Raw genomic sequence first — 27,089 nt, 5'->3', positions numbered from 1 at the left:
ACCTGGTATGGTTGTTTCATTTCACATGTGCATAGTGTCATTAATGGATTAAAAAGTTTGCTGAAACATGTTGAACTGCTGCTCCTTTGTTGTTGTTGTTGTTGTGTAGAAACAGATCCCTATTCTTTCTATGTTATTTCTGCCTCTGGTGCCAAATTTTCTGATAGAGGAGTAGGAACACAGCTGTCTCCTCAACTGAGATATACCTGCAATGTCCTTGTATTTACTAAACCACAGCATGCAGAGGAAGCATCTGAAGAAACAGTCTGCATTTTATGGAAGTGCTTGAGATTTTCTACTCTGGTGCAAAGAAATTCACAGGGCTTGTCTCACGAAAGCTGAAAATTGTGCTGGTTCCAAGCACATATCTTTGGCATATATTAAAGTCATGTAATGACAACTGCTACCATTTATTACAGGAAACACCAAGTGACGTCTGAAGTCCAATTGTAAAGGAACAACCAGGAAGACTGGTCATTGGTTGGTCATGTGCTTCTACTTGACCCAAGTGGTTCTGTTTTAATGTCACTTTTAAATTCCACTTTTCCATTTGCTGGCTGAGTTCTTTTCAGCAAAGCTGGAATCTATGGAACAACAACATCATGATAGGGCGGGACAGGAAAACAGTGAAGTAATCAGTACAAAGAAACTCAAATCCACTGAAAAAAGACTGGTGGTACATATCTGGCCTAGAGGGCTGCAGTACCTTTCTGTATGCATTACTTTACTAGAAGTGGCTGAATTCACTAAGGCAATTATGAATGCATAATCTAGATACACAGTCATAACTAGTTTGTATTCACATTCAGATATTCCCTAATTTAGAGCATCTGCAAAAACTCTGGAAATCCCCTAATCCCCATTAACCGGACAGCAGTTGCTGTGATGAAAAGGAGTCGGTTCGCATGATGAGTGGGAAGCAGTTAACTTGATATTCCAACTCCTCCTTAGGCAAGTGATCTCCAGAGGACTTGTGACAGGGACCCCACTTCTGCCTGTTGCATTGGGAGATTGCTCATAGGAGGGGGTGGAAATGTCAGTCAGCTGCTTCTCAATTGACGGGAACAGATTTCCATTGATCAGTGACTGCTATCCAGTAAGTGGCAATGGCCAGAAGTTACTGCATAGCCATGTATATATGGTGATTATGTAGCTGATAAGAGAATTTCAGTCTGTATTTTTTAAAAAGCAAATAATTGGGTTGGTTAGTTGCCTGTGCTTCTTTTTTCAGATGTTAACAACGTGTAACATTTTGCATATTTATCTCTAGTTCTTTTACTTAGTATAAATAATACTGCCTGAGTTAGAACAGGATTTCAAGATAAGGAAGTAGAACTAATGGATAGCAGGGCTAAGGTAGAGACAGTAAGCTTGTCTCTTCTTTATGCTGAAACTATATACAGACCTGAAATATGCTCTCAAAATCAAAACTATAAAAATCATAACATGGTGGCTTCTCAGTAATACATAAATCGCAGTCAAGCTATCTGCAACTACTGTTAAGAAAGCAGTTGAGCCTATAGGAGAAACACCATTGTTTCTCCTAACGACTTTGCTAATTATTTCGTCTCTAAGATTACCACCATTCGCTCTGAGATAGTCCCTCCTGATTCTTCTGCTCATAATCTTCTTTCGCCCTCCCCTAACAAATTTTCTGTGTTTCCACCTGCTTCTTTGGATGAACTATCCGCACTTACGAACTCTTGCAAACCTGCTACCTGTCCTCTTGATCCAATTCCTACTCGTCTTCTTATTTCTATAGCTCCCTCTTTTCTGCCCTCGCTTCTCCATATCTTCAATCTCTCTCTCTCTCTCTACAGGCTCCTTCCCTTCGGACTTCAAACATGCTCTCATTTCCCCAATTCTGAAAAAACCTTCTCTTGACCCCTCCTCTTTGTCTAGCTATTGTCCGATTTCTCTTCTTCCCCTTCTTTCTAAGGTTTTGGAACGGGTTGTTTATTCACGCTGTCTTGAATTTCTTGAAGCCAACTCCATCCTAGATCCCTTTCAGTCTGGTTTCCGCTCAAGGCATTCCACAGAGACAGCTCTCACTAAGATCTCGAATGACCTTTTACGGGCCAAAGCTAATGGCCTTTACTCTGTTCTCATCCTTCTCGATTTGTCTGCAGCCTTTGACACCGTTGATCACTGTCTCCTAGTTGACATACTCTCTGACCTTGGGTTCTCAGACTCTGTTCTCGACTGGTTTAGATCTTACTTGTCTGGCAGATCTTTTGCAGTAGTTGCAGGAGGGCAGACTTCTTCTCCCGTTCCCTTATCTATTGGAGTTCCTCAGGGCTCTGTTCTGGATCCCCTTCTGTTTTCTCTCTACACACTGTCCTTAGGAAAACTCATTAGCTCTTTTGGCTTTTCCTACCATCTCTATGCCGATGACACCCAGCTGTATCTTTCCACCCCTGACCTTTCTCCAAGGCTTGAACAGCAAGTTTCGCCTTGCCTCACAGCTGTCTCCCAGTGGATGCGCCAACGGCGTTTGAAGCTCAACATGTCCAAGACGGAGCTTCTTGTCTTTTCTCCTAAGCCCACCCTTCAACACTCCTTTTCTGTCTCTGTGGACAACATTTCCATTCAACCAGTCCAGCAAGCTCACAGTCTTGGTTTTATCTTTGATTCTTCTCTATCGTGTATCCCTCAGATCCAGACCACAGCCAAGGCTTGTAGATTCTTTTTGTACAATATTGCCAAAATCCGACCTTATCTCTCTGCCTCTACCGCCAAGATCCTGGTCCATGCCCTAGTGATCTCACGACTTGATTACTGTAACATCCTTCTGGCAGGGCTTCCTTTTTCTCACCTCCGTCCTTTAATCTCTGTCCAGCATTCAGCTGCACGCATTATCACTTCCACCCACTGCTCTGACCACATCTCTCCTGTGTTGGCATCCCTTCACTGGCTCCCCCTCCCTTTCTGCATTCAGTATAAGCTCCTGCTGTCGACGTTTAAAGCCCTCCATGGACTGGACCCTCCTTACTTATCAGACCTTCTTTCTCCTCACCTTCCCACTAGGGCTCTCTGTTCTGGTAGTCAAGGTCTGCTGTCTCAGCCCAGGATTTCCTCTGCCCCATCCCGGATTCGCCCCTTTTCACTTGCTGCCCCTCACTCCTGGAACCTTCTTCCCCCGCGAGCAAGAGCCATCACTTCTTTAACCAGCTTCAAAACGGAGTTTAAAACCATCCTGTTCAGAGAAGCCTTCCCAGGCATTGTATAATTGTCGCTTACTATTTGATGTTCTTTTGGTGTCTGTTTTATTGAATCATTTCCTGTATTGCTATGTATTTTATATGTATTATGCTACTAGAGAGGCCCCTTCCCCACCACCTCTCCCTTCTCCTTTTGTGTCGTTTCTTTTTAGATTGTAAGCCTGAGGGCAGGGAACCGTCCAATTATAAAGATTGTATGTACAGCGCTGTGTAAATTTACAGCGCTTTATAAATAGAGGTTAATAATAATAATAACATTGCAAAAATTAAAAATGCAGAAGAGTAATTTATTACCCATAAGCAATGTGTTACTAACATGCTATTTAAAAAAAAACCTCTCATCATCATCATCAGCCACACAGCCTATAGGGTAGTGGCTGGGTATAATGGGAATTGTCAAACAGTACCAGGCTATAGAAGCCTGTGACAGATATTGAGGAATAGAGAGAACAACTTCCTTCCTTTGGTACTTAGATGGTGCACTTCCTTACAACTGAAGAACTGCTTTCCGCTCAAGCAGCTTATTGTTGGCGTGGCCTTCCTATAGCTCCTGATGTTGGTCATTCAGCCTGAACTTTTCGAAAGGAAGGTAGAGAGTCACTTGGTGAAATGTTTCCATGTTGAGAAACAAAGTGGGTTGCTGCCCTGGTAGCTCTGGCCACTAGGGAAAGTAAACCTGCTTAAAATGTGACATCCTTAATGGATGTTCCCTAATGTGAGAGATGGTAACACTCATGAAACAAAGCCCCTGCATCTCAGTGGCTTACCATGTAATGATCGTAACACATTAATGCATTTGTATGCAGCCACACTCTGCCTCTTTTATTTCAAGGCTTCATCCTAGTCATTCAAGTTGAATGCTGTTGCATGCTTGTGCCTTAGATTGCCACTACAGAGATGTACCACATGGAAGAGTCACAAGAAAATGGGAGGGAAAGATAGAAGCTCAGTGTACAATTTTAGTCAGAATGTACTTACTGGAGGAGGTGCTGAAGGTTCAAGATGCCGCCCAAGGAATGAAAGGAGACGCCGCCAAATTAGGCCACTGCCCAGGAACATAATTCCAGTCACCAGCCAAAACATTCTGCGATCCTAGCAAGTTAAGGAACATAATGAATGCTGCAGACCTATCTTCAGAGATTATCACCTATACCTCAAACATTCATCACAGTTCTTATTTTTTTAACGTCTTTTTAAAGAGAAATAGTCTTTAAGATGTTCTTTTAGAAGAGAATTTCAACCTAGCAACTACATTTTCTAGTAAACTTGTGATCAAGAACTGAAATAGCACACAGCATGTGTTCCCTGATGTACCTGCTTATGTGAACCCCCTTCTTTTCCCCTTTGGGTTTCTATTACCACCCCTCCCCCAATCAAAATTATCTGCTTTGGCTCCCTTTCTTTTCTCCTCATTCCCTTTGCAGAAGCTCCCAGTCAAACCAGTGACTTGATCTGAAGAATGAGAAAGATGAATGAAGTGAGAAAAGGGACATGAAAAGTCACCTTTTCAGAAAAATCCACTGGCTGGTGTAGCAAACTTTGAACCCAGGCATATTTCCAGTCAAAATTCTTCTTAAACCTCAGATGTAAGGCTTCTTATCTGTTAAGGGTTGTACAGAACTGCACTGCATGTCCATGACAGAAAGAAAAAATACGATCCAGTGCTGTTTATAAGACTTAAGTTCTTACATTTTTTTTCGTGACGACTAGAGAAATTACTGATAATGTTATTACATTAGAACTACACACAGTGGATTTCAATCTTTTCCTCTCATGATTGCAGTTGAGAAGTCCTCTCTCTAGAATGAATGGTACCATGGATGTGATATTCAAGCAGAGGCCACAACTGTCTTTCTTCTCACTTGTTTTGACAACTTTTTTTTCTGAGCTGTGCCTCACCTCTTCAAATGAAGATTCCAAATTCATGCCAAAGGCCACTCCTAGCAATCCAAAGAGAGACAGCGAGAAAGTACCCATGGTCAGCTGCAGGTTCAGTCTCATCATCACATTCCGGTGACTAAAGAGGAGAAATGTAACCATGTCAAATCAAAAGGTCACTTGCCAGTTTATATTCATTTCAGAGGTTTGGGCTTCTCTGGAGTACTTACTACTCTCTTTACCTTTAGGTATGATGAGGAGCAAAGGTTATAATAGGACTGAATTGAAATTTACCATTGGTCCTAAAAGACAATCATAGAATCATAGAGTTGGAAGAGACCGCAAGGGCCATCCAGCCCAACCCCCTGCCATGCAGGAAATCTAAATCAAAGCATCCCTGAAAGATGTCCATCCAGCCTCTGGGTTATCTGAATCTATTCAAGGAAACCAAGATTCAAACAGAACTGTGTTTAAAACAAATGGCACTTTTATGTAAAATTATCATATTACAAAAGCTAAATAATTAGAAGCCCATTAAAGAAAGAAATAAAACATTTTAAATTTACTATTTGTTCAAGAAAGCATTTGGTTGAGAAAGAATTGTCATCTACACACAAATACAATAAGTTATTGAATCTTGAAATCAATCTCTCATTTCATCTCCATGCCAGAGATGTGGTACACCCTATGCCATGGACTCTCAGTCAATAGGACAGATTAATATAAAATAAATAATAAAGTTTTTATTTGTACCCCACTCCTTCCCAAGATCAGGGCGGCTTACAGCAAATGGTTAAAACAGAATAAATACAGTACAGGTTAAACAATTAGTACAATAAAAAACAAGCTAAAATGCCCCATAAGCCCAACCTCTTGGCCACGAAAGAGGAGGGAGGCCCACAGGATTTTATTCGGGGAATGCCTGTTGGAACAGGAAGGTTTTCAGGCCCTTCCTGAATTGGGCCAGGGTGGTAGTCGAGCGGAGCTCGGTGGGCAGCGTATTCCAAAGGGCTGGGGCAGCGGTGGAAAATGTCCTCCGTGTGGTGGAGGATAATCTAGCCCCAGGGACCTTCAGTAATTGCTGCCCAGACCTTCTGAGGGTGCGAGGCGGAATATACGGGGAGAGGCGGTCCTTTAGGTATCCTGGACCCAAGCCATTTAGGGCTTTATAGGTCATCACCAACGCCTTATATTGGGCCCGGAAGCGGATGGGCAGCCAATGGAGATCTTTCAGTACCGGTGTTATGTGGCTGGTCCTGGATACGCCAGTGACCAGCCGGGCTGCCATGTTCTGCACCATTTGCAGCTTCCGAGTTTGGTATAAGGGTTGCCCCATGTAGAGTACATTGCAGAAATCCAGTCTCGAGGTTACCAGAGCATGTACAACAGTTTCTAGGTCCCTCTGAGCCAGGTATGGGCGCAGCTGGCGAATAAGCCGAAGCTGATAACAGGTGCTCTTGACCGTCGCATTCACCTGAGCAGTCAGGTGAAGCGACGAGTCAAGAAGCACCCCCAGACTGCGCACGGAGTCCTTCACAGGGAGCGTGACCCCGTTCAGGACAGGTGGAACCACCGCCATTCCTGGACCAGGGGAACCTATCACTAGTACCTCCATTTTCTCTGGATTCAGCTTGAGTCGGTTTTTCCTCATCCAGCCCATTACTGACTCCAGACAGGCCACGAGAGAAGAGACCCCATCCCCAGTCACTGCATCAGTCGGAGACATAGAGAAAATGATTTGGGTGTCATCAGCGTACTGATAACCCCGCGCCCCATGTCTCCGGATGATCTCTCCCAGCGGTTTCATGTAAATGTTAAATAGCATGGGAGACAGAATGGCTCCTTGAGGGACCCCAGTTTTAAGGGCCCGCTCATCGGAGCACACGTCTCCCAGCTGCACCATCTGGGACCTCCCAGAGAGGTAGGACCGGAACCACTGGAGCGCAGTGCCCCCGATTCCCTCCTCTGCCAGGCGCCCCAGAAGGATACCATGGTCTATGGTATCGAAAGCCGCTGAGATGTCCAAGAGCACCAACAGGGACACGCTTCCCCTGTCGATGCCCAGACGGAGATCATCGACCAAGGCAACCATGGCCGTCTCAACCCCATGACCCGCCCGGAAGCCAGTTTGAAATGGGTCTAGATAATCAGTTTCATCCAAGACCATCTGAAGCTGGATCGCAACCGCCCTCTCGATCACCTTCCACTAAGAATGGCAGCAGCGAAACTGGCCGATAATTATTGTGTACCAGGGGGTCGAGGGAGGACTTTTTTAGTATCGGTTTTACAATGGCCAATTTTAGTTCCGATGGAAATTGCCCTTCCCTCAAAGATATATTAATAATCCGGTGCAACAATAATGTTGCCGCCGGCCCCCCCTGGGCCGCTAGCCACGAGGGACAGGGATCGAGAGAGCAGGTTGTTTTCCGGACGCTTCCGACGATCTTGTCCACGTCCTCGGTACTCACCGACTCAAACCGATCCAGTTTAATAGAGTCCACGGAGGCTCTGGATACCTCTACTCTAGGTTCTGCTCTAATGTCAGCATTAAGACCTTCGCTTATACGAGAGGTTTTATCCGCAAAAAAGTCATTAAATTGGTCGCAGCAGGCCTTAGAAGGTTCAAGGATCTGGTTCAGGGCGGGAGGGAGCTGAGTTAGCTCCCTGACCACCCTGAACAACTCTGCTGGACGTGACTCTGCGGACGCGATACGAGCACCATAGAACGAATTCTTTGCTGCTCGTATCGCCTCTCCGTAGTCCTTTAATAATTGGGCTAGGAGAGCCTTGTCATCTAAGCAAAGGTGTTTCCGCCAACGGTACTCTAGCCGTCGCAGTTCCCGTTTCCTTGCCCGGAGATCTTCCGTGTACCAGGGCTTACACTTGGAAGCAGGCCTGAGAGGGCGCTTGGGAGCGATGCTGTGTATAGCCCTAGACAGACCGGTATTCCAAATACCGGTAAGGGCATCAACAGAGTCGCTGTCGCTACCAACCGTGAACCCCTCTAAGGCTTCCTGGAACCTTTTGGGTTCCATCAGCCTTCGAGGGTGGACCACCCTAACAGGTCCACCACCCCCAGGGGGGATCTGGGTAGAGACCTTGATTTTCACCTCTACCAGGAAGTGATCCGTCCATGACAGGGGGGAAATATTAATTATTTCTGCCCACGGATTTTCCGCGTCCGAACAGAAGACCAAATCGAGAGTATTACCCGCACAATGCGTAGGACCCTGTATCAGCTGGGACAGGCCCATGGCCGCCATGGTCTCCATGAATTCCCGAGCCGCACCGGATGGAACATGGCTGGCCGTGAGGGAGATGTTGAAGTCACCCAGGACAAGAAGCCTGGGCGTCTCCAACATCAGTTCAGCGACCAGCTGTGTCAGCTCGTTAAGGGAGTCCGCTAATGCACGGGGTGGCCGATACACTAACAGAATCCCTAGACTGTCCCTAGCCTTTAGGGTCAGGTAAATACACTCGATGTAGGACGTCTGTCGGATGTGGTTCCTGGTGAGGGACACGGTGTTCCTATGTATCAAGGCCACACACACCCCGCCCACCTAACCTGCGCTGGTCCTTCACCGAGAACCCGGCAGGCAGGGCCAGAGCCCACACTGCGTCTCCTTCAGGCCCAAGCCAGGTCTCGGTAATGCAAGCCAGATCACATTTTTGATCCTCCAACATATCGTGGAGGATGTGGGTCTTGTTGTTTACTGATCTGGCATTGCACAGGAGCAGCGACAGGGTTTGTGGCACGGCTGGAGCGACCCTCAGGTTCCTAAGGTTGGGATAGGGACAGGAAGGAGGGATAGATATGATGCATCGATCTCTCCTTCCCCTGGAACGCAAGTCCCTTCTCCTACCGCCATATCTCCCCCTGCCCCACACTACCTCAATAGGAGCTCCGCTCGTGATGGTGTTATCCCTTCCCTCCCCGGCCCAGGCATTGCTATCCCTCCCCGGCCCAGGCAGAGCTATCCGTTCTAAAGAACAATGTCTTTCTGGTAACAAGCTTATAGGATCCAGATTGTGCAGAGGGAAGGCAACAGAGAACCCAGGGAATTGCTCTGCTGAAGAGGACTTCTGCAGTTTAAAATAGGGTGGGCAAAATGTAGCCCTCCAGATGTTGTATGGCAATGACTATCAGTCCTAGCCTGCATAGTCTAGAGTAAGGGATTATGGAAACTGCAGTTGCCCATATTCTGATTTCTGATATCAGGTATGCAAGAACCAAAAGCTCATTCTATAAAATTGTCTCCCAAGGGTGGTATGTTGTTTGGCTCATGAGATTTTCACGAGACATTTCCCAGCAAGCACAAATAACTGTGTTATTACAAGAGAAGCTAGAATTAGCTAGAAGGGAAGGTTATGCTGTGAAATATCAAGAAACAATTATGAGGAGATGTATGATGTCCTAGCTTCTTTCAGTGCAATCGTGTTCATATGGAGAAAAACATGTAAAATCAAATTAGCCATAACATTGAAAAACAAAATCAGTATACTTTCTTTCATGCTACACAAAAATTTGCAGTCAGAAAACAAGACAATTACAAAATGGGATGTAGAGAAACAGTCACTTTTTGAATCAAACAGGATGTCCTAGCTATTTGAAGGACCGTATCTCCTTGTACAAGCCCTCGAGAATATTGAGGTCATCGAGAAAGCCCTTCTCTCTGTCCCACTACCCTCTCAGATGCATTTGGTGGGAAAAAGAGAAAGGGCCTTTTCAGTGGCTGCTCCCAAGCTCTGTAAATCCCTCCATAGGGAAGTCAGGATAATGTCATCCCTGCTGTCCTTCCAGCGGCACGTAAAGACGTTTCTATGCCACCAGGCTTTTGCATGACAGGGATGCTGTTTTGTTTTTGTTTTGAAGAGTTTTAAACTTTAAATTTTAATAATGTAATGTTTTTATTTGTTTGAATTGTTTAATTGTTTTTTTTAACTTGTATATTGCATGTTTTATAGTGTTTTAATTTGGACAGTTTTAGATTTTTAAGCCGACTTGAGTCCCTGTACTGGAAGGAAGGTGGGATATAAATAATAAACCAGCTTCTGTTCTGCAAAAGTCACCATCTCTTTGCCATCCCTGATTCCTTTGGTAGGTACTGACAGTGTAACAGTACAGGGGTTTGCTTTTCAGAATCAGCTTTTAAAATAGTTACATGGCAAGCTAATTTACTGTTACCTTGCAACAATACTTTAAAAAGGATCAGAGGATCAGGAAATGCTGTGGAGTGTGTAAGGCAGGAGCATAATGGCACTTTTGGTATTTAGCTCTTCCTTTGAAACTGTTTTCTGGCTTCCAGATGCAGCACTTACATAATGTCCCTCTAGAGGAGAAAAGGAATCTTTACATTGGTATGCACTGCTGATTGCACTAACTGCAGTTTAAGACAGAAAGAGCTTCACTATTAACAGAATTACCAGTTATAAGCAGAGGAATAGTGACCTGAAATGGGGCAAGAAACCATGTGACCTGCACCTGTGTTGCACTGCAGTTCCCATAATCCCTGACCACTAGCCATGCTGGCTAGGAGGTTGTAGGACTTGTAGTTCAAAGCATCTGGAAGGCACCAGGTGTCTATCTTTAATCCCAAATCTAAGTGAACTAAGTTTACATGCCACTATGCCCAATGCTCAGTGAAATTTGTGAAGATGTTCTAGTCTGGAGTAAATTGTCATGTTGATTTTAGCCTTCACAGTGGAATGACTGCATAGTATTCAAGGCAATTAACACAACCCAAGCATATTACAGGGATGAAATTCATTCCAGCTGAATGGAGAACAACCTCCACAGATAAACCTGATACTAATGCAACTTTTCAAATGCTTTCTACAGGAATAATCTTACATTTTAGTACAGAGCATGTTACACATAACTAACCTGTCCAAGTTGATAAAAATGATGCTTTCAGAATCATCAATCAATACTCGAAGTTCATGAGTTTCATTAAGAAGATCATCTGCCTGCCTGTAGTAATTCTCCAGAAGTAGCTCCATCTCCTCTGCATGGTCAATTCCAGAGAGGCTCTCCTCGCTGTGGACAATAATGACTTTTTGTAATTATGATGCCAGAAAACTACAAATCCATAAAACACATCAACAAGTAGACAAGACCTTCATTAAAATATTTATATCCCAGTCTGTACCCTAGGATTCAGGGTGGTATACAAGTAAAATCAAATAAAAAGTTTAAAACAATTTAAAATTTAAAAACAGTAAAATAATTAAAATAGATAAATGCATATTAAAAGTTTAAAACAGGTTTCAGACACTGAAAACCATGCATTTCAAAAGAAGTTAATTAGGTCCCAAAGGATTTAGTAAAAAGCTTAACTTGGTGTAATGAAGCCACGGTCAGTGGCAACTGGGCCTGCAAGGGGAGGGTATTTCACAATAAGGATGCCATGGCTAAGAAAGCCATCTCCAATTATGTAGACTTGAATCAATTGACTCGAATTGCTCAACCTACTACACCATGCTGGCTCTGCATTTCAGAAAATCTGTACAATAACCTGAAACAATATTATTGCCCATCACTGGCTGAAAGTTTACTTTAAAAAGAAAACAAGTCATATGTGCAGTCACTGCCTCCCCTCTTTAAACCAGTACTTCCATGAACAGAACTGACTGCCTTAGGTCTCTCTTGCTGACACTGCATGAGCTGAAAGCAACAAGAGTTAGCTTGCTCTGCTGGGAAGGCTTTCCATGCTTCTCAACAAATTCAACAGCTGCTTGTTAGAATGCTGGAGAAAAGTGTCAGGAAGCTTAGCTATAATGCTTTGCCCTTAAATTTCTTCATCAGCACCTCATATTAACAGATTGCATAGGAAGATGTGACAATGTCAGAAGTCTGAGGTCCACTGATTATATACTATTGCCATAAGATTTTATGTGGTGACTCTCACTTAAACAACTGAAGAGCCATGATACAAAAACACCCCTAACTTCAGTCAATGAAATAATAGCACCTATCATAATATACAGTGAACCTGCCATATGGATGGGCTAGCCATCCATGGACTGGAGCTCCTACTGTTTGTCCCACCCCATATTAATTAATGGTAGTGTGTGCTCATGACTGCATGCATGTTGCCACCCATTAATATAGGTTTAAGCTCACACAGTTTTTCCCATTTGTGGGGAAAAGGACCAGAACCAAACCCCCACAGATGGGAAGGGGCCACAGTATACTTTCCCTGGGTGTTGGGAGAGGACACTTCCTGGCACAGTCTTTCTCCCCAAAATGCTCTTTAAACCTCCCCACTGTGATCCCATATTGTGTAAAAGGTAGGATATTAAATTAATAATTAACTAAATAAATTTTGCCACATATGCTTTATTTTATTCATTTTACAGAATTTATTTTTTAAAAAAGGAATCTTACTAATTGTCTTTCCTCGCCTGATCTCTTGGTAAAGAATGTTATCAAGATAAGTTCTATTTGAAATGTACTTCATGGCAGAATTCAACTAGAATTAGGTCACACTGAAAGACACTGTAGTTACCCTAGCAGTAGAGTCCCTTCAGCCTCCATATTTTGTAAAAGCTATACGCCTCTTCAGACAATTTAGTTTTATCCATATCTCACTAGGCAGTTAACTGCAGTCGTTGTCACACCACAGAATAACAGAATCACATAAGCTGTTGACAAAATAGCACTACAAATCTTTCAAACTGGAGATCAGTCTGTGCTGCAAAACAACACTATTATATACAATATTCAAAGACAGAGCCAAGTTTGTCTGTATCAGCATACAAAGGAATCTGTAACACCTTTGAGACTAACTGGAAGAAGGAAGTTTCTAGCATAAGCTTCTAGAGACTCAACAGATGCATCTGATGAAACAGGCTGAGTCTATGAAAGCTTATGCTACAAACATCTTTCTCCCAGTAAATCTCAAAGGTGCTACAAATTCTGTAATATTCTGAAGTTTTCCATGGCAAAAACAAGGTGCTTTGAGAAAGAAGCTATCTACACAAATGTAAGCAATGCTGTTTCCCAATAATTCTGTGAGATTTGGACAAACACACACACACTCCTTGAACTTTCCTAACAAGACATACTTACAAAACTTGTGGGTCTGTCCATTTAGTTAGACACAACTCTTCTAGGACTTCTTCTTCATCTAGGATTTCCAGTATCGTCTCTTTGAAAACTTTGAGATCTGTTTCTAATTCTGACAAACTAACAAAGAAAAGAAAAGAGAAATAAGGAAAAGAAGAATAAAACCTGCAACACTAAACACAACAATAATACATAAATCTCCATAGTTGGGAAGATGCATAGTTGAGAAGAAACAATCCATAATGTTTTATAAGTATCTACATAATTTCAATGAAATAAATTATTTTTCTGGGTACAACTGAAACTGCTGGTTCTAAATTTTAAGACTGTATACAGCTTGGGGCATGGTTATCTGGAAACTACTTTTTCCCCATGAGTCTGTCTGGTTGTTAAATATGCATAAGGAGTTTGGCTAGGCGACCTACATTAGGGGGTGAGGCCACAATGACCAGAGAGACTTGTTTAGAGTTTCTTTCACCACCCCACCCCCTTACAAAATAGGGGAATCAACATTTTTGAGAACCATGTTCAAACTATTGTCACCAGGGAGGCATTTAACAATTTAATATGTATCATCTTTTTGGAAATCCTCTAGCTGGAAATGCTGCACTGAACCTGATGGCAATAAGGCCTCTTCCAACTCTATGATTCCGCAACTAGTAATTTTTCCATTTTAAAGACACTAGCTGTTTCTTGTTTCATGACTCTGCTGGGATTTTGGCATCTATGAATTTTGACTGAGAGTTGCTTCAACAGGCCCATTCTATTGAAAAGTGATTTGTAAACATATTAAATCAATTAATTAAGCCTACCACAGCTACTGGTGTTTGCTTTATTCAAAGGAGATGAAAAAAGTCTAAGTAACATAGGTAGTAATTTAGGTAGAATTTGGTAAAGATATTCTTGAAGGAACCAGAGGGACAACCGTGTCAATTTACTACAGCAGAACAAGAAGGTTAGTGTTTTCCAAGTGGAGGAAGTGGGGTTAAGCAAGTCCATTTTGGACTGGAACTAGAATGCATCCCAGGCCAATACTGCAGGCAACGTGTTGTAGCATGAGGTTCATCTGTTACACAGATCAAGACTCAAGTTTTGTAAGAAATGTATAATTTTTTAAGTTAAAAAAAAAAAGGGGGGGGGGGGGGGGGGGGAGCATTTCTTACCATTTACCATTTTGTAGAAGGACATGAACTTTGCTCCTATCCAGTGACAAAAGCTTAGGGTCCACTAGAGCATCCAGTGTCTCAAGAATCTGAGGCTGCAGACAGTGAAGTCTCCCACGCAGGTAGTTGATCTAGATAACAACATGATCCTTCATAAGAATTAGAACAACTTTTTTAGAATGCCTTGGGCTGCTGAACAAAGTAGACAACATATTCCTGGAATTTCTAAAGTGAACACATCACCTCCAGCAAAATCAGCCATCCAGCTATGGTGGGCAAAGCCTGCCTTCACTCTGCTAGGTCACCATTTCTGCCTGGGAATGTTGCCACTGATTTCCCAGAGCGCAGCAACTTCTGCTACCTTTTTCAGTAATGCACTTCTTGTTGCTTTCTGTTGAGCTACAATCTGGACCTTAGTGTCTGCCTTCATTAGGCACTACAGGTTGGACATCTTTTCTTTTGCCAAGGCATTCTTTGGTAGGACGGTGCTCCAACTAGTGGTCCAGCACTAACCAATCTGGGGACCTGCCAGCAGCTATTCTCCCTCATATGGCTGGCTCTGGTATGTCTCACATCAGGTTGTCCTATCTCTGTCTGTTCCACTTGTCTTACTGGATTATGTAAGTTTGGACGCTAGTCCACATGTGATGTTCAATTAGGTTTTGAGTCCCACCTGCTCTACTCAATGGCTTCAGGAGGGTTGCTCCAGTGGGAGTGATAGGAATGACCCACATCAGGATCCCTTCCTACTGGAAAACTGAATTATATGCAGAAAATTGGAAGGGTATTAATGAGTTTAACAGTACTGATAAGAAGAAAAACCTCCCCTTCCTTTTAATTTAGATTACTAAGATCAAGAAAAATGGAAGTGCAGCTCACAGAGAAATGAAAAAAATATATGTTGGTCTGGTTCTCAAAAGCTATTTCTGGACTGAGTGTGTGCACCATGTTCTCAAGCAAATCCTGCCCATACTTGGTGACTCCTGGCATAGGATTGTTTAGGACAACCTGGAAAAAACACAACCTCCTAGTTTAATCTTTCAATAAATGGGAAACAGGCATCTGAAAGCAGAACCTTTTAGATTCTTTTTTCTCCTAAGAAATATCTATATCATTCCAGTGGACTGTATTATCAGATAAAGTGACTGCCTTTTTTTTCATCACAATTCTGGTTTCTACTTGCTTCCCTCAGCACATGACCACACTAAACTATTATTCTCATTACAGCAAAAGCATGCTCACCCAGTACTGTAGTATTGCCTCTATAGCTCTGAATTCAAAAGGTAAAGAATATGTAATGAGTTGACCTTCTCCAGCTAGCTGAGGTGCCAGTTCTTGGAACAGCCAGTTTTCCAGGTTTATATTACGATAGTCCAGAATCAGAAGATATCCAGGTGTTACCACTGCTTTCAAAAACTAAATAAGAAGGGAGAATAAAATTGGAAAGTGATTTGTAACACAAGTGCATTTTGGACAGTATCACATTGCACTATTAAAACACTATTATTCTACTTCATCTGCTATGGCTGCCTCCTGTGCAAACTTGGAATTTGCAATTTGGAGAGATATTTCAAATTCTCAGCCACAGAGCTCTTAGACCTCACTAAACTACAAACCCCAGAATTCCACAGGAGGCAACCATATCAGTTAAAATTGAATAATAGTGCTATAACAGTGTAGCATGATATTGTCCTTTGTTTTTAAGGATCTTTTAAGGTGTCATGCCAATGTGAAGTTCCTCCCACTAGAAAGCTTAACTTTGATCTCATTTTGTTATAGCCCTTGGGGTAGAGTTTACCTGGCCGAGAGTCCAATCCTACATAGGTTTTGACTCAGTAGTAAGCCCCACAGAGTACAATGTGACATTCCCAGGTAAGTGTATATTGGATTGCTGCTTCCTATATACTATCCTCCTCTGCTTGTTTATTCATTCTCTACTATTACAATTTGCATTTATCTGATTTCCATTTTGTTCTCCTAATCACTTGTGCATATCTCACTACAGGTTGAGTCGCCCTTCTCTGAAATGCTTTGAAACCAGAAGTGTTTCAGATTTCAGATTTTTTTTGGATTTTGGAATACTTGTAAATACATAATGAGATATCTTGAAGATGGGACCCACGTCTAAATTTATGTTTCATATGCACCTTATACACATAGCCTGAAGGTAATTTTATACAATATTTTAAATAATTTTGTGCATTAAACAAATCTGGTATACACTGAACCATCAGAAAGCAAAGGTGTCACTATCTTAGCCACCCATGAAAAAAGTTTTAGTTTTTGGAATGTTTTTATTTCAGGATTTGGGATAAGGGTGACACAAGCTGTATTATAATCTTAGTTGCTTGCTCCTATTTCTTGTCACTTTGGCTCTGTTGTTTTGTTTAATTATAAGGCAATATGCTGATCTCCACAAATAATATGCCTCCAGCTTATACTAAGTAACAGAGGTACTGCTTCATACAGAATGATTTTCCTACACAGATGTATGCCTGGAGGAAAAGCAAAGCATATTATCACATGTGACAAATAGACACAGGGATGCCCACTCACCTCCATTCTCATGATAATCCTGTTGTTCCTGGGTGAGATGCTTACTTGGTGCTGAAATCGTAGATCCCGTGCTTGAAGGCTTAGTTCCTGATACAGTTCTGTTTTCTTTTTTTCTGCCCAAAAGATGTTTAAAAAGTGATGTAAAACAAGAATACAGACTGCAATGGACTAATAGACTGACCCTCAAAACTGTCACCCCAATACAGGTTGAATATTCCTTATCCAAAATGCTTGGGACTAGAAGTGTTCCATATTTTGGATCTTTTTGGATTCTGGAATACCTGTATTTGCATATATGTGAATAATGGAATAGCCTGAAGGTGGGACCCAATCTAAACATGGAATTCATTTATTTTTCATATATACACATAACCTGAAGATAATTTTATACAACATTTTTGAAATATTTTTTGTGTGTGCACAAAACGGTTTGTGTACATTGAACTATCACTATCATGTCACTCATGAAAGAAGTTTTGTTTTCTGGAGTATTTTGGATTTTGCAGTTCTGGATAAAGGAAACTCAACTGCATAATCAAGATTCAGAGAAGTGAATAATCTGAGGGTAAGTCATAAAGCCTCAATGCTAAAAGCCAAGCAGTTTTCACCTGATTGGTCCCTAGAATGGTTGTAAACCATCTTGAATCCTGGGCTAAGAGAATGGTAGGATACAAATTAAATAAATAAAAAATTAAAATAAACATAAGAAATCTAGTGGAGGGGGAAAACCCATACATGCTACTTTGGATTCTTATCCATGATGGAAGAAAGCAGAATATGAATATTTTGAACAATTTCATTTATTTAGTTTGGCAGTTAAATTGTAAGCAATGATACTGCAACATCAGTACAAACAAAGGCTCTACCGTGTCTGTAAGATGTCATCTTTCTGAGAGTTTGAAAGTAAAAGAAGTCTAGAATTCTACCTACCATAAGAGCTTACAGTGCCATCTTTATCAAATTTCATCTACGAAGGAGAAAAGGATGATCAGCATTAGGTTTTTCCATTTATAAGACAATGACTTATTTTAAGAAAATGTAATAAAATTGTTATATCTTTTAATTTTCTGTACTGTTTCTGGATAGCTCCACTTTTTCTTTCCAAATAGTCTTAGGAGAGTCTCAGGAGTTACATGAAATCATCTCAGTACCCAGCACAGCTTACTTTGAGTGTCTGCTCCCTGTATGTTCTTTTTTTATCTGGACTATAACCAAATGCAGACTCCATGGCTTTAACCACAGCTCCTCTTCCTTCTTCGATCTACCTTCCTTCTTTGTTGACCACATTACTTAAGAGACAGTGCTAAAGATTCTAAAATAATTGCCCAATATTATGCAACCTTTGTGTTTGCCCACTAATATTGTGCTGATATGTGATGATACATTCTTTCCTCCCCTCTCTTCTTCAGGTCTTCCTTTGTCCTCCACCGAACAGCTTTTCCTCCCCCTGGCCTCACCTTATTAACCAATATTCCTCCTACTCCTTCTTACCCAGTCTTCTTTGCCCAACTGGGTAGTTGTCCTGGACTGAAACAGCAGTAGGAACTTACCACTGAAAACACAGGGACCACACTGGATAGAGCAGCTTGAGATGCCTCTGTAGACAAGTGTCGAGAAAGATCCCCTTGAGAAGAGTAGGAGAAAAAAAAAAGCATCAGTAAATAGTATTATCTGATATGAATATAAACATGCAAAAGTTTGTTCAGCAACAAGAACACTGAAAAACTTAGCATGAACAAGAGTGGGCCCTTGGTATCTGTTGGGGTTTGATTCCAGGATGTCCCTGGATACCAAAGTCTGTGGATGTTCAAGTCTCATTTGAGTAGTAAAATAGTGTTCCTTATATAAAATTGTAACATCAAGGTTTGCTTTTTGGATTTGTTTAAGTGGTTGAATCTATAGATGCAGAATCTGGGCCAGCTGCATCACTAATTTGTTTATTTTTGCCCTAATTAATGATCTGCATAATATCTGCATCCTTAGTTTACAAGCCCACCACAGATGAGTACTTCGTCAGTTCTTGAAATCCATGTATCTAAATCTACACTTAACAAAGATCTGTAAACCTCTCAGAAGCTGGCCAGTGTTTACACATCTGTACTGACAACAACCACAGCTTGCTCACATATGACATTAAGTTGATGATTGTAGGGACTAAAGCTAGCGAGTAAATGTGGGAGCCAGTGTGTGGTGTCGTGGTGTGAGTGGTGGACCATGACTATGGAGAGCAGATTTCAATTCCCTGCTCAGTTATGGAAGACCATTGGGTGACTTTGGGCAAGTCACACTCTCTCAGCCTCAGAGGAGGGCACTGGCAAGCACCCTCTGAACAAGAAAACCCACATAATAGGGTTTGCTTTAGGGTGGCAAAGAGTGCACACAACAACAACAAAGAGAACATAAGTCACCCCTTTTACTTTTACATCTACTTATGCCCGTGTTGAGCTATGCTTTGGTCAAGTTAGACCTATTCCTGGTTTTAGAGGTTTATTAAAGGGCATGAGGTCTGGAGTTGAACCCACTCCCAGCAAGAAACCATTTGTTTCACCATGGGAGGTCACCACTCTTTTGATTCTTCAGCCCTTAATCCACCACACAGACCCAGGGCTGTCCCAGGTAATTCAACAACAACAACAGGGAGGAAACAGGGAGGAGGGTGGCCTGTTTGGGCAGGAGAAGTCCTGAGCGCTTGGGAAGCAGTAATCCTTCCTGTGTGACCTTTGCCTGCCTTGGGAGATTACTGCACTACACTCTTACAGTGTTGCTGTTCCACTTTTACTGCTCTGGCTGCCTCCTGTTGCATTCTGAGGCTTGTAGTTCAGTGAGGCCTAAGAGCTCTCTGGTTGAATGTTCTAAATGCCTCCCCCTGAACTCCAAATCCCAACATGCAATGGGAGGCAGCCAGAGCAGTTAAAGTGGAATAGCAGCACTATGGTCCCAAGCAGACTTGCAGAAATGGGAGGCACTAAAACAAATGACACTACTTGCCCATCGGGAATCATTGGAGAATACGGGCCCAGAGGAAAAAATTAGGCAAGTATTCAATGATTCCCTATGGGCAAGTATTCCCCAACGTTTCCCTACTCCCAGAATTCCATAGCCTTGAGCCAGAAAAGAGTTAAAGCGGTGCCAAAGCGGGTTATTCCTCCAGTGTGGATGCAGCCCAAAGATGTGGGCAGTTATTATAGGCCCCTGCCCCCCAAGAGCCTCCTCTTGCTGCTCCTGAGTGGGGAGGAGGGAGTGACAGTGGGGCTGAGGAGGATGAGGATGACTTACTTGCGCGCAGCAAGGGCTCCTTCCTGAAGGGCTGCTGGGGCTGGAGGAGGAGGAGCAGCCGCCTGCATTTCCTGGGCCAGCAAGCAGCAGCCCTAGTTCCTGCAGCCCTGGCTGCCTGAGTGCAGAGGGGGGGAGCGTCCGCCTCCTTGGCAGAGGAGGAAGGGGAGGCGGTGGGAGCAGCAGCAGCAGGAGGAAAGCCTGGTCCGGAGCAGCCACGCGCCCTCCATCTGCCTGGGAGGAGGCTGGACCCAAGAGATGATGATGATGGTGGAGGAGGAGGAGGAGGAGGAGCCCTGTCTGACCCAGAGGCGGATCAGGGCAGCAGGAGGCCTCAAAAGGCAAAGCCAGAAAAGTGGAGGGACGAGTGTAGTACAGTATGTAGAGAGATCTTGTAGGACCTTTGAGGCTACCCAAAAGAAAGAGTTTGGCAGTGGGAGCTTTCCTAGCCTTCACTCTACTTCCTCCACCAAATGCATGTGAGGAAGTAGACTCAAGGCTAGGAAAGCTCATGCTGCCAACTCCTTTCTTCCTTTCAGGCTCAGAGGTGCTACAAGATCTCTCTACATACTGATTCTACATACTAACACGGCCATAAAACCCAAGTCCGTTTGCAGCCCTTTGTAACGGGAACGAGGGACCAGATTCGAATACGACTCGGAAAAATGATCCGAGTCAGAATCGTAGCAAAATACATCACTTTGGCCAGTTACAGACTGCCAAAATAAAGCTGCTTCGGGTCTCTTTGTATGCTATTTAAATGATGCATGGGTCCTAAGAGTCCGGAGGTCGCACCAAAGCCACACTCCATTCCTAAGCACTGGAGTGCAACTTTGGTGCAGCTTCCGGATTCTTAGGATGCATGCAGCATTTAAACAGCATACCTCCAAAGAAACCCGAAGCAGCTTTATTTTGGCAGTCTGTAACAGGCTTTTATATGCCCAGTGGGAATGAGATGTGGAGGTCCGTGGGGGGGAAATGAGGAAAAAATCATGACAAAAGGAAGAAAATCAATTATGAAATATTTTATTTTAGCATGCTTCTGGAAAAACACAATCCCCCCCCCCCCCAGTGGGCCTTCACATCTGTAACTACACCCTCATAGTGCTGCTATTGCACTTTAAATGCTATGGCTGCCTCTCTGTGGTATTCTGGGTTTGTAGTTTAGTGAGGCCTAAGAGCTCTCTGGTTGAGAATCCTAATCTAGAGAGATTTTGTAGCACCTTTGAGACTCAGGTCCAAAACACACTGCAGAAATTATCCAGCTTGAAACTGCTGTAACTGCTCTGGCTGAGTCATAGGGCAATGCTGGGAATTGTAGTTTATTGTGGCACCAGAGCTATCTCTGACAGAGGAGGCTAAATGTCTTCTCACAAAAGTACAGTTCCCATAATTCTCTAGCACTGAGACAGAGCAGTTAAAGCGGACTCAAATTGGATTATTTCTGCAGTGTGTTTTGGACCACTGAACTGAAAGAAGTTGGCAGCACAAGCTTTTATATATTTAAGCCTACTTCCTCAGATTCAAGTCTAGGAAAGCTCATCTTGCCAACTTCTTTCTTTCAGTTAGTGTCAAAGGTGCTACAAGAGATTTCTACATACTGAAAGAAAGTTGGCAGCATGAGCTTTCATAGACTTAAGAGGACTTCCTTCGCCAAATGCATCTGAGGAAGTAGACTGAAGTCTATGAAAACTCATGCTGCTAACTTCTTTCTTTCAGTTAATCTCAAAGGCGCTACAAAATCTCTCTACAAGCAAAATTAAAATTAAACATATAAGCAAGCTGATATAAGCCATTCATGGTTTACAATACATTCTGATTTTGATTGAAGACAGAGCATGTTTTGAATCAAGCCCTCAACCTGTCTGAGTGCCCAGATTTAGAGCCTTTCAGCATTGTGATTAGTATAGCAACACTTTCCAAATGAAAGTTGTGGTGCTTGGAGGGTGCAAAATTGTGGTGTTTACAGCAATTCAAAGTTCACTTCAGCTTAGTTGGTGTTTGTTTTGCAGGCTTGCAGCAGGTGGCACTATCTGAAACCGTGAAGCAGGATTGGAGGCTCTTGGAAGCCAAGGATACAAACCCAAACAAAAGAAACCAGTGTGTGGAAAATAATAGCAAAAAAGTGCTTTTTGTGGCTTCTTCTAGGCCTTGATATGCAAATACGTTGGTGCTTATTATGATTGGGTTTCCAAAGAAGTAAGCATGCTAGGCTGCGTCTGCACTGCAGAGTTAATGCAGTTTGACACCACTTTGACTGTCATGGCTCAGTGCTATGGAATTCTGGGATTTGTAGTTTTGTGAGTTATTTAGCCTGCTCTGTCAGAGAGCACAACAAACTACAAATCTCAGGATCCCATAGGATGGAGCCATGACAGTTAAAGCAGCATTATTTCTGCAGTGATGCAGCAGCCTTAGTATTTTGCAGCATAAAAAAGAAGAAGGGAGGGGGAGAAAAGGAATGTGGCAGCACCTTTAAGACTAACTGTTTTTTATCTTTGCATGAGCTTTCATGGATATAAACCCGCTTCTTTGGATGCCGTTATCCAAAACCAGTATGACTATGCAGAGTGGAGATGAAGTATCTGTTCCTCCCTTCCCCCCCCCTTGCAAGCCTATGTATTGTACAGAAAACAATCCAAAGGGAAACTATTAAAAGAGAAAATTTTAAAGTTGAATTTGTCGTTATTATGAATTCCCAACTTTTATTTATTTATAGCATGTGATATAGCATTTATCACCTGTCAGCCCACTGAGTCTCCCAAAGCAATACATAATGGATGAAAGCATTCTTTAAAATACAGATGATCCTCCCCCAAAAGCCAAACATTATTTCAGTCCATCATAAAACAACCCGCCAAAGCCTATCCTAACTGTTGGCAGTTTAGCAAGAAACACCCCCTAATATGCTCCCATTGCCCAAGTCACCTGGAAACAGCTGAAATTGCAACCAGAAGTAGATTTCCATTTACTCCCAGTTATGATTTTTAACTAATTTGGTGACAGTGCCTCCTACCATGGGTCTGCAGGGGTGAAATCTGGCTCCCACAGCCAGTGCAGGGGAGCTACCTTTGGTTATGAATCAAATGTAAACAGAACCCCTGGGGTTGCCAAAGACTAGTGATTTTCCTCCACATTTTCTGTAGGTTCTGCTATACAAATCAGAGGCTGAAAGAAATGAGCTCAGGGGTTGCTATCTTAGTGTAGCTGATCATGTGAAGTTGCAGTAAACCTGAAATTCTGACAACCACAATAATGAAAATTAAAATTTGCTGGCTATAATTTATCTTTACGAAGTTGCCAACAAGTCAAGGCTCAACAGGTTTGGAGGCAAGGTCAGTATAGAGGTGGTCTAGCCTAGGGTTGGACAAAATGTTGTCCAAGTGTTGCAAGTGGCCCACTAGAGTTATGATGTCTACTCATTTCCTGTTGTTAAAAAGGTATCTCCTGGACCTAAAATGCCTCAAGAGCCCCTGCCTAAAACATGGTGAAAATGCTCCCCATGCCCTTTAGATGGTGTCTGGGAACAGTTGGGGAAAAATGCTTTTTTGGGGGGGCAGTCCTCCAAGGTCTCCTGGGGTGACTAATGTAATCCCCTAGTTTTCAACAGTTGCCCACCTTTATCTAGCCAATGTAGGAGGAGGAGGATATATTTATTATTTATTTACTTCATTTGTATGCTACCTTTCTCCCAGAAGGCGGGTGTTGTCATCCAACAACAACTGGAAGGCCACACATTCCCATCACTGTTTGCAACTGAGCAACAAGCAAGTAGGTCACACCTGTATTTCCAAACCTAGTTTGGCCTCTGCTCCCAGACTCAGCCTTTGCTTTACTTTCTCTAGCATAAGTCAGTAGGAGCTATCAAGAGCAGAGCCAAAATCTGCACAACTCTGGACACTTTTCACCACAGTAGCGTGGCAGAGCATTGGGAGTAAAGGACAAATTTAGGAAGAAGCTTTTGATTTACAATAGATGGGTAGATAGATGGGAGAAGCCAGGATAGATGACCTCCCTCCCCTTTGAACTGTCTATGTATTCATGAATTTGCTTACATTTAGTAAGAATTGCATGCTGATTATCTGATTTGATTTTGTTATATTAAGAGAAATAATTTCTTTTGTTCTAATCAAAGTTAGTCAAGACGGATCTCTTCTGGCAGGCCTTTCCTGAATAAAAGTGCCCAGCCACAGAATGACTGCCCCTCACATCATGTATCAGCCCACCGCTCTGTCCTCGATGTATTTTTATTGTGTTTTTAATAGATGTTTTAATTGTAACTTGTTTAAACCTTTTTTAAGGGGGGGAATTTGGGACATAAATTTGTAAATGTGGATTTTAACATGTTGTAAGCCGCTTTGATTGTCTTGTCACAGAAAAGCAGGATATAAATAAAAGTTTATTATTATTATTATTATTATTTAGTAGCAAATTATGCTTTTTGTAATGATCTCCTCACACCATCTGCTCAAATATACCTTGGGAAATTGGCCTTGCCTTAAAAATAAAACAACAACCTGTTGCTAGTTAACAGTTACTAGAGAGGTGCTGCTAAATGGTAACATTGTTTGTAGTTGACAAGAAGGAAACTGATATATCTTTGCAATTTTGATGTTAATTACATTGTAATTTAGTGCTTGGACAGGGAATTATCTAAAATACCAATGGGACAAATTTGAAAAGGTAGAAATGCCACAAATATTTCATTTGTTCCAGTTAGTGCAACTGAGTTGAAGCAGCAAATAGTGACCTACTTAAACTTCCAATGAAAATAGCCAAATTACAGATATGCCTTAGTTAACAAAGGGGCTTGCACACTGCAGCATCAACGCACGGCCAAAAAGAAGCTGCCTAGAGTGGCTTCTTTTTTGCAGTGTTGCAAACAGGAAGGGGTGCTGCCATGATGCCACTTCTTGCCAGCAATGTCCAGACGCTGTGCAGCGGCAACATCATCATGGTGGCCCCTGTGTGGATGGGAGGCCGCCATGATGATGGCGTCTGTACAGATTAGGGTTCCAGAGCGTGCTGTTACTGCATGCTCCAGAACCCTAGAATTGGCACTGACACGCTGTTTCATGGAGGTATGTACTGGGCCTAAGTCCCTGACAAAGAAGCTCTTATTCACAAAGTATTCTTACAGTTGCCCAGCCCCACTTTTCTTCCTTATCTTCTATCTAGTTGGAAGCTTTTTAAATGCAGAATCAGCATTGGGAAGATAGTGAAGAATGGCTGCAGAGATATAGACTTTTGATGCCAGGTTGTAACACTCTGTCTGAACTAAAAATTCAGTAAAGCTAGAGCTGAGAAAGAAGGGGGTTGTACTCTACACAATCTTACTGTATCTGTATGTGCTTGCTTACAACTGGCAAGGTAAACAACAGCAGCCACCAAGAATCCTTGTTGAGCATGCGTGAAGATGCTTCGAGGAAACAGAGAGAAAATGGGTAAAGCAGACTGGTTTGCTTCGTCAGCTACTCCCAGCATGTTAACAAAATATAGCTATATAAGCCTGATCACCAAAATGGAAATCAAAAGAAAAGTGGAGATGGACTATGACTCGGGAGAACAGAGTTCAAATACTGGCTAAGGCATATACAGTAATCCTGGGCAAGTCACACATAGCCTCAGAGGATAGCAGTGGCAAAACCACTTTGGACGAAACTTGCAAAGAAAACCCCATGATAGAGTTCTTAGGGTTCAAGTGGGAAATTTCTTGAACTCATACAACAACAACACAACACCCATTGTAGGAGAAAGGTGGAATATAAATCATTGAAATAAATACATAAACAACAACAAAGGAACCTATCTCTAATCCTTTCCTGTTATTTCTGCCTCTTGTACCAGGTTTTCTGTTAGGGAAGTAACACCATCTATTTTGTTAACTGAGGGATACCTGTATTCTAAAATTATTGTGAGTCATGTAGCAAACGTGACTGCCTTGTTTTTTCTTTTAAACTATATTGATCACCATAATTCAGCATCATCGGTGGACATTCTGTTTTACAGAAAGCACTTTAGTCTTTCTTGCTGGAACCTTTTAATTAACACCTTCTATCTGTGATATTTATTTAATCGCATTGCTATGTGTAATTTGAGATGTGACACAAATGGGTGGCAGTATATTGAGTTCATTAATCTACAATGACATTTAATTGTACTGACAAAGTTTACTTCAAAGCTGAATTTTTCACATTTATAATCTGGCTGCCTCCCATGAGGCTTTAGGACAATTTCATGGGTAGTTTACAACTACTTTCTCAAGAATTGCCTCTGTGATTTTGGTGTTTTAAACATTTCTGCTTACTGTTGCAGGACACTGGCTCCATCCAGAGTGCAGAAATAATCCTGTTTGACCCCACTTTAACTGCCATGGCTCAGTGCTATGGAATTTTTGGCTTTGTAGTTTTTTGAGCCACTTAGCCTTCTCTGTCAGAGAGCTGTAGTGCCCCGACAAACTACAAAACTTAGAATTCCATTGTGCCATGGCAGTTAAAGCAGTGTCAGACTGGATTATTTCTGCAGTGCAGGTGGCCTGACTGAGAAATCCTTACTAAAGACACTGCAAATTGCAGAGTTAGGGGCTCAACAGATGGGCAGAAAGGAGTGGAAGCAGGCCATGGCAACCAAACAGCTTGGGCTGTGCACGGCAGAAAAATAACTTTTTGAGTCACAGAATGGGCACCATTGGCACACTCACACATCATGATGACACCCCTTGTGCACCGTGCCATTTGGACATGGTGCATGAGGCACGTCATTGGTGCATGTGCCATCTGAATGCTCGTGCATCAGTATGGCACCCAGACAGCACGGTAGGGCTCGGGGGCATGCCCTAGATTCAGCCCCAGGCTGGGGCATAGCACCAGTCTGTACCGGACCTTAATATGCTTTGTCTTATATGTCACACAATCTCATGCAAATAATACT

General features: G+C 42.5%; 1 protein-coding gene across 1 annotated transcript; it reads right to left on the bottom strand.

Annotated features, from left to right (window-relative positions):
• Positions 1 to 47: 47 nt before the first annotated feature.
• MRS2 (magnesium transporter MRS2) lies at positions 48 to 25,643 on the bottom strand. The gene is made up of 12 exons (XM_042464423.1): positions 25,520 to 25,643; positions 20,163 to 20,459; positions 18,437 to 18,510; positions 17,817 to 17,853; positions 16,887 to 16,999; positions 15,573 to 15,746; positions 14,331 to 14,461; positions 13,171 to 13,287; positions 10,984 to 11,136; positions 5,121 to 5,238; positions 4,200 to 4,313; positions 48 to 584 (listed from the first exon to the last, which is right to left on the bottom strand). Exons 1-12 carry the CDS (start codon positions 25,641 to 25,643, stop codon positions 486 to 488), a joined length of 1,551 nt encoding a protein of 516 aa, XP_042320357.1. The 3' UTR covers positions 48 to 485.
• Positions 25,644 to 27,089: the final 1,446 nt, after the last annotated feature.

Source organism: Sceloporus undulatus, chromosome 4 (genome assembly GCF_019175285.1).
Source record: "Sceloporus undulatus isolate JIND9_A2432 ecotype Alabama chromosome 4, SceUnd_v1.1, whole genome shotgun sequence".
Classification (NCBI taxonomy): Eukaryota; Metazoa; Chordata; class Lepidosauria; order Squamata; family Phrynosomatidae; genus Sceloporus; species Sceloporus undulatus.
The sequence above is the reverse complement of the archived record's forward strand: the minus strand, read 5'-3'. Positions and strand labels throughout refer to the sequence as shown.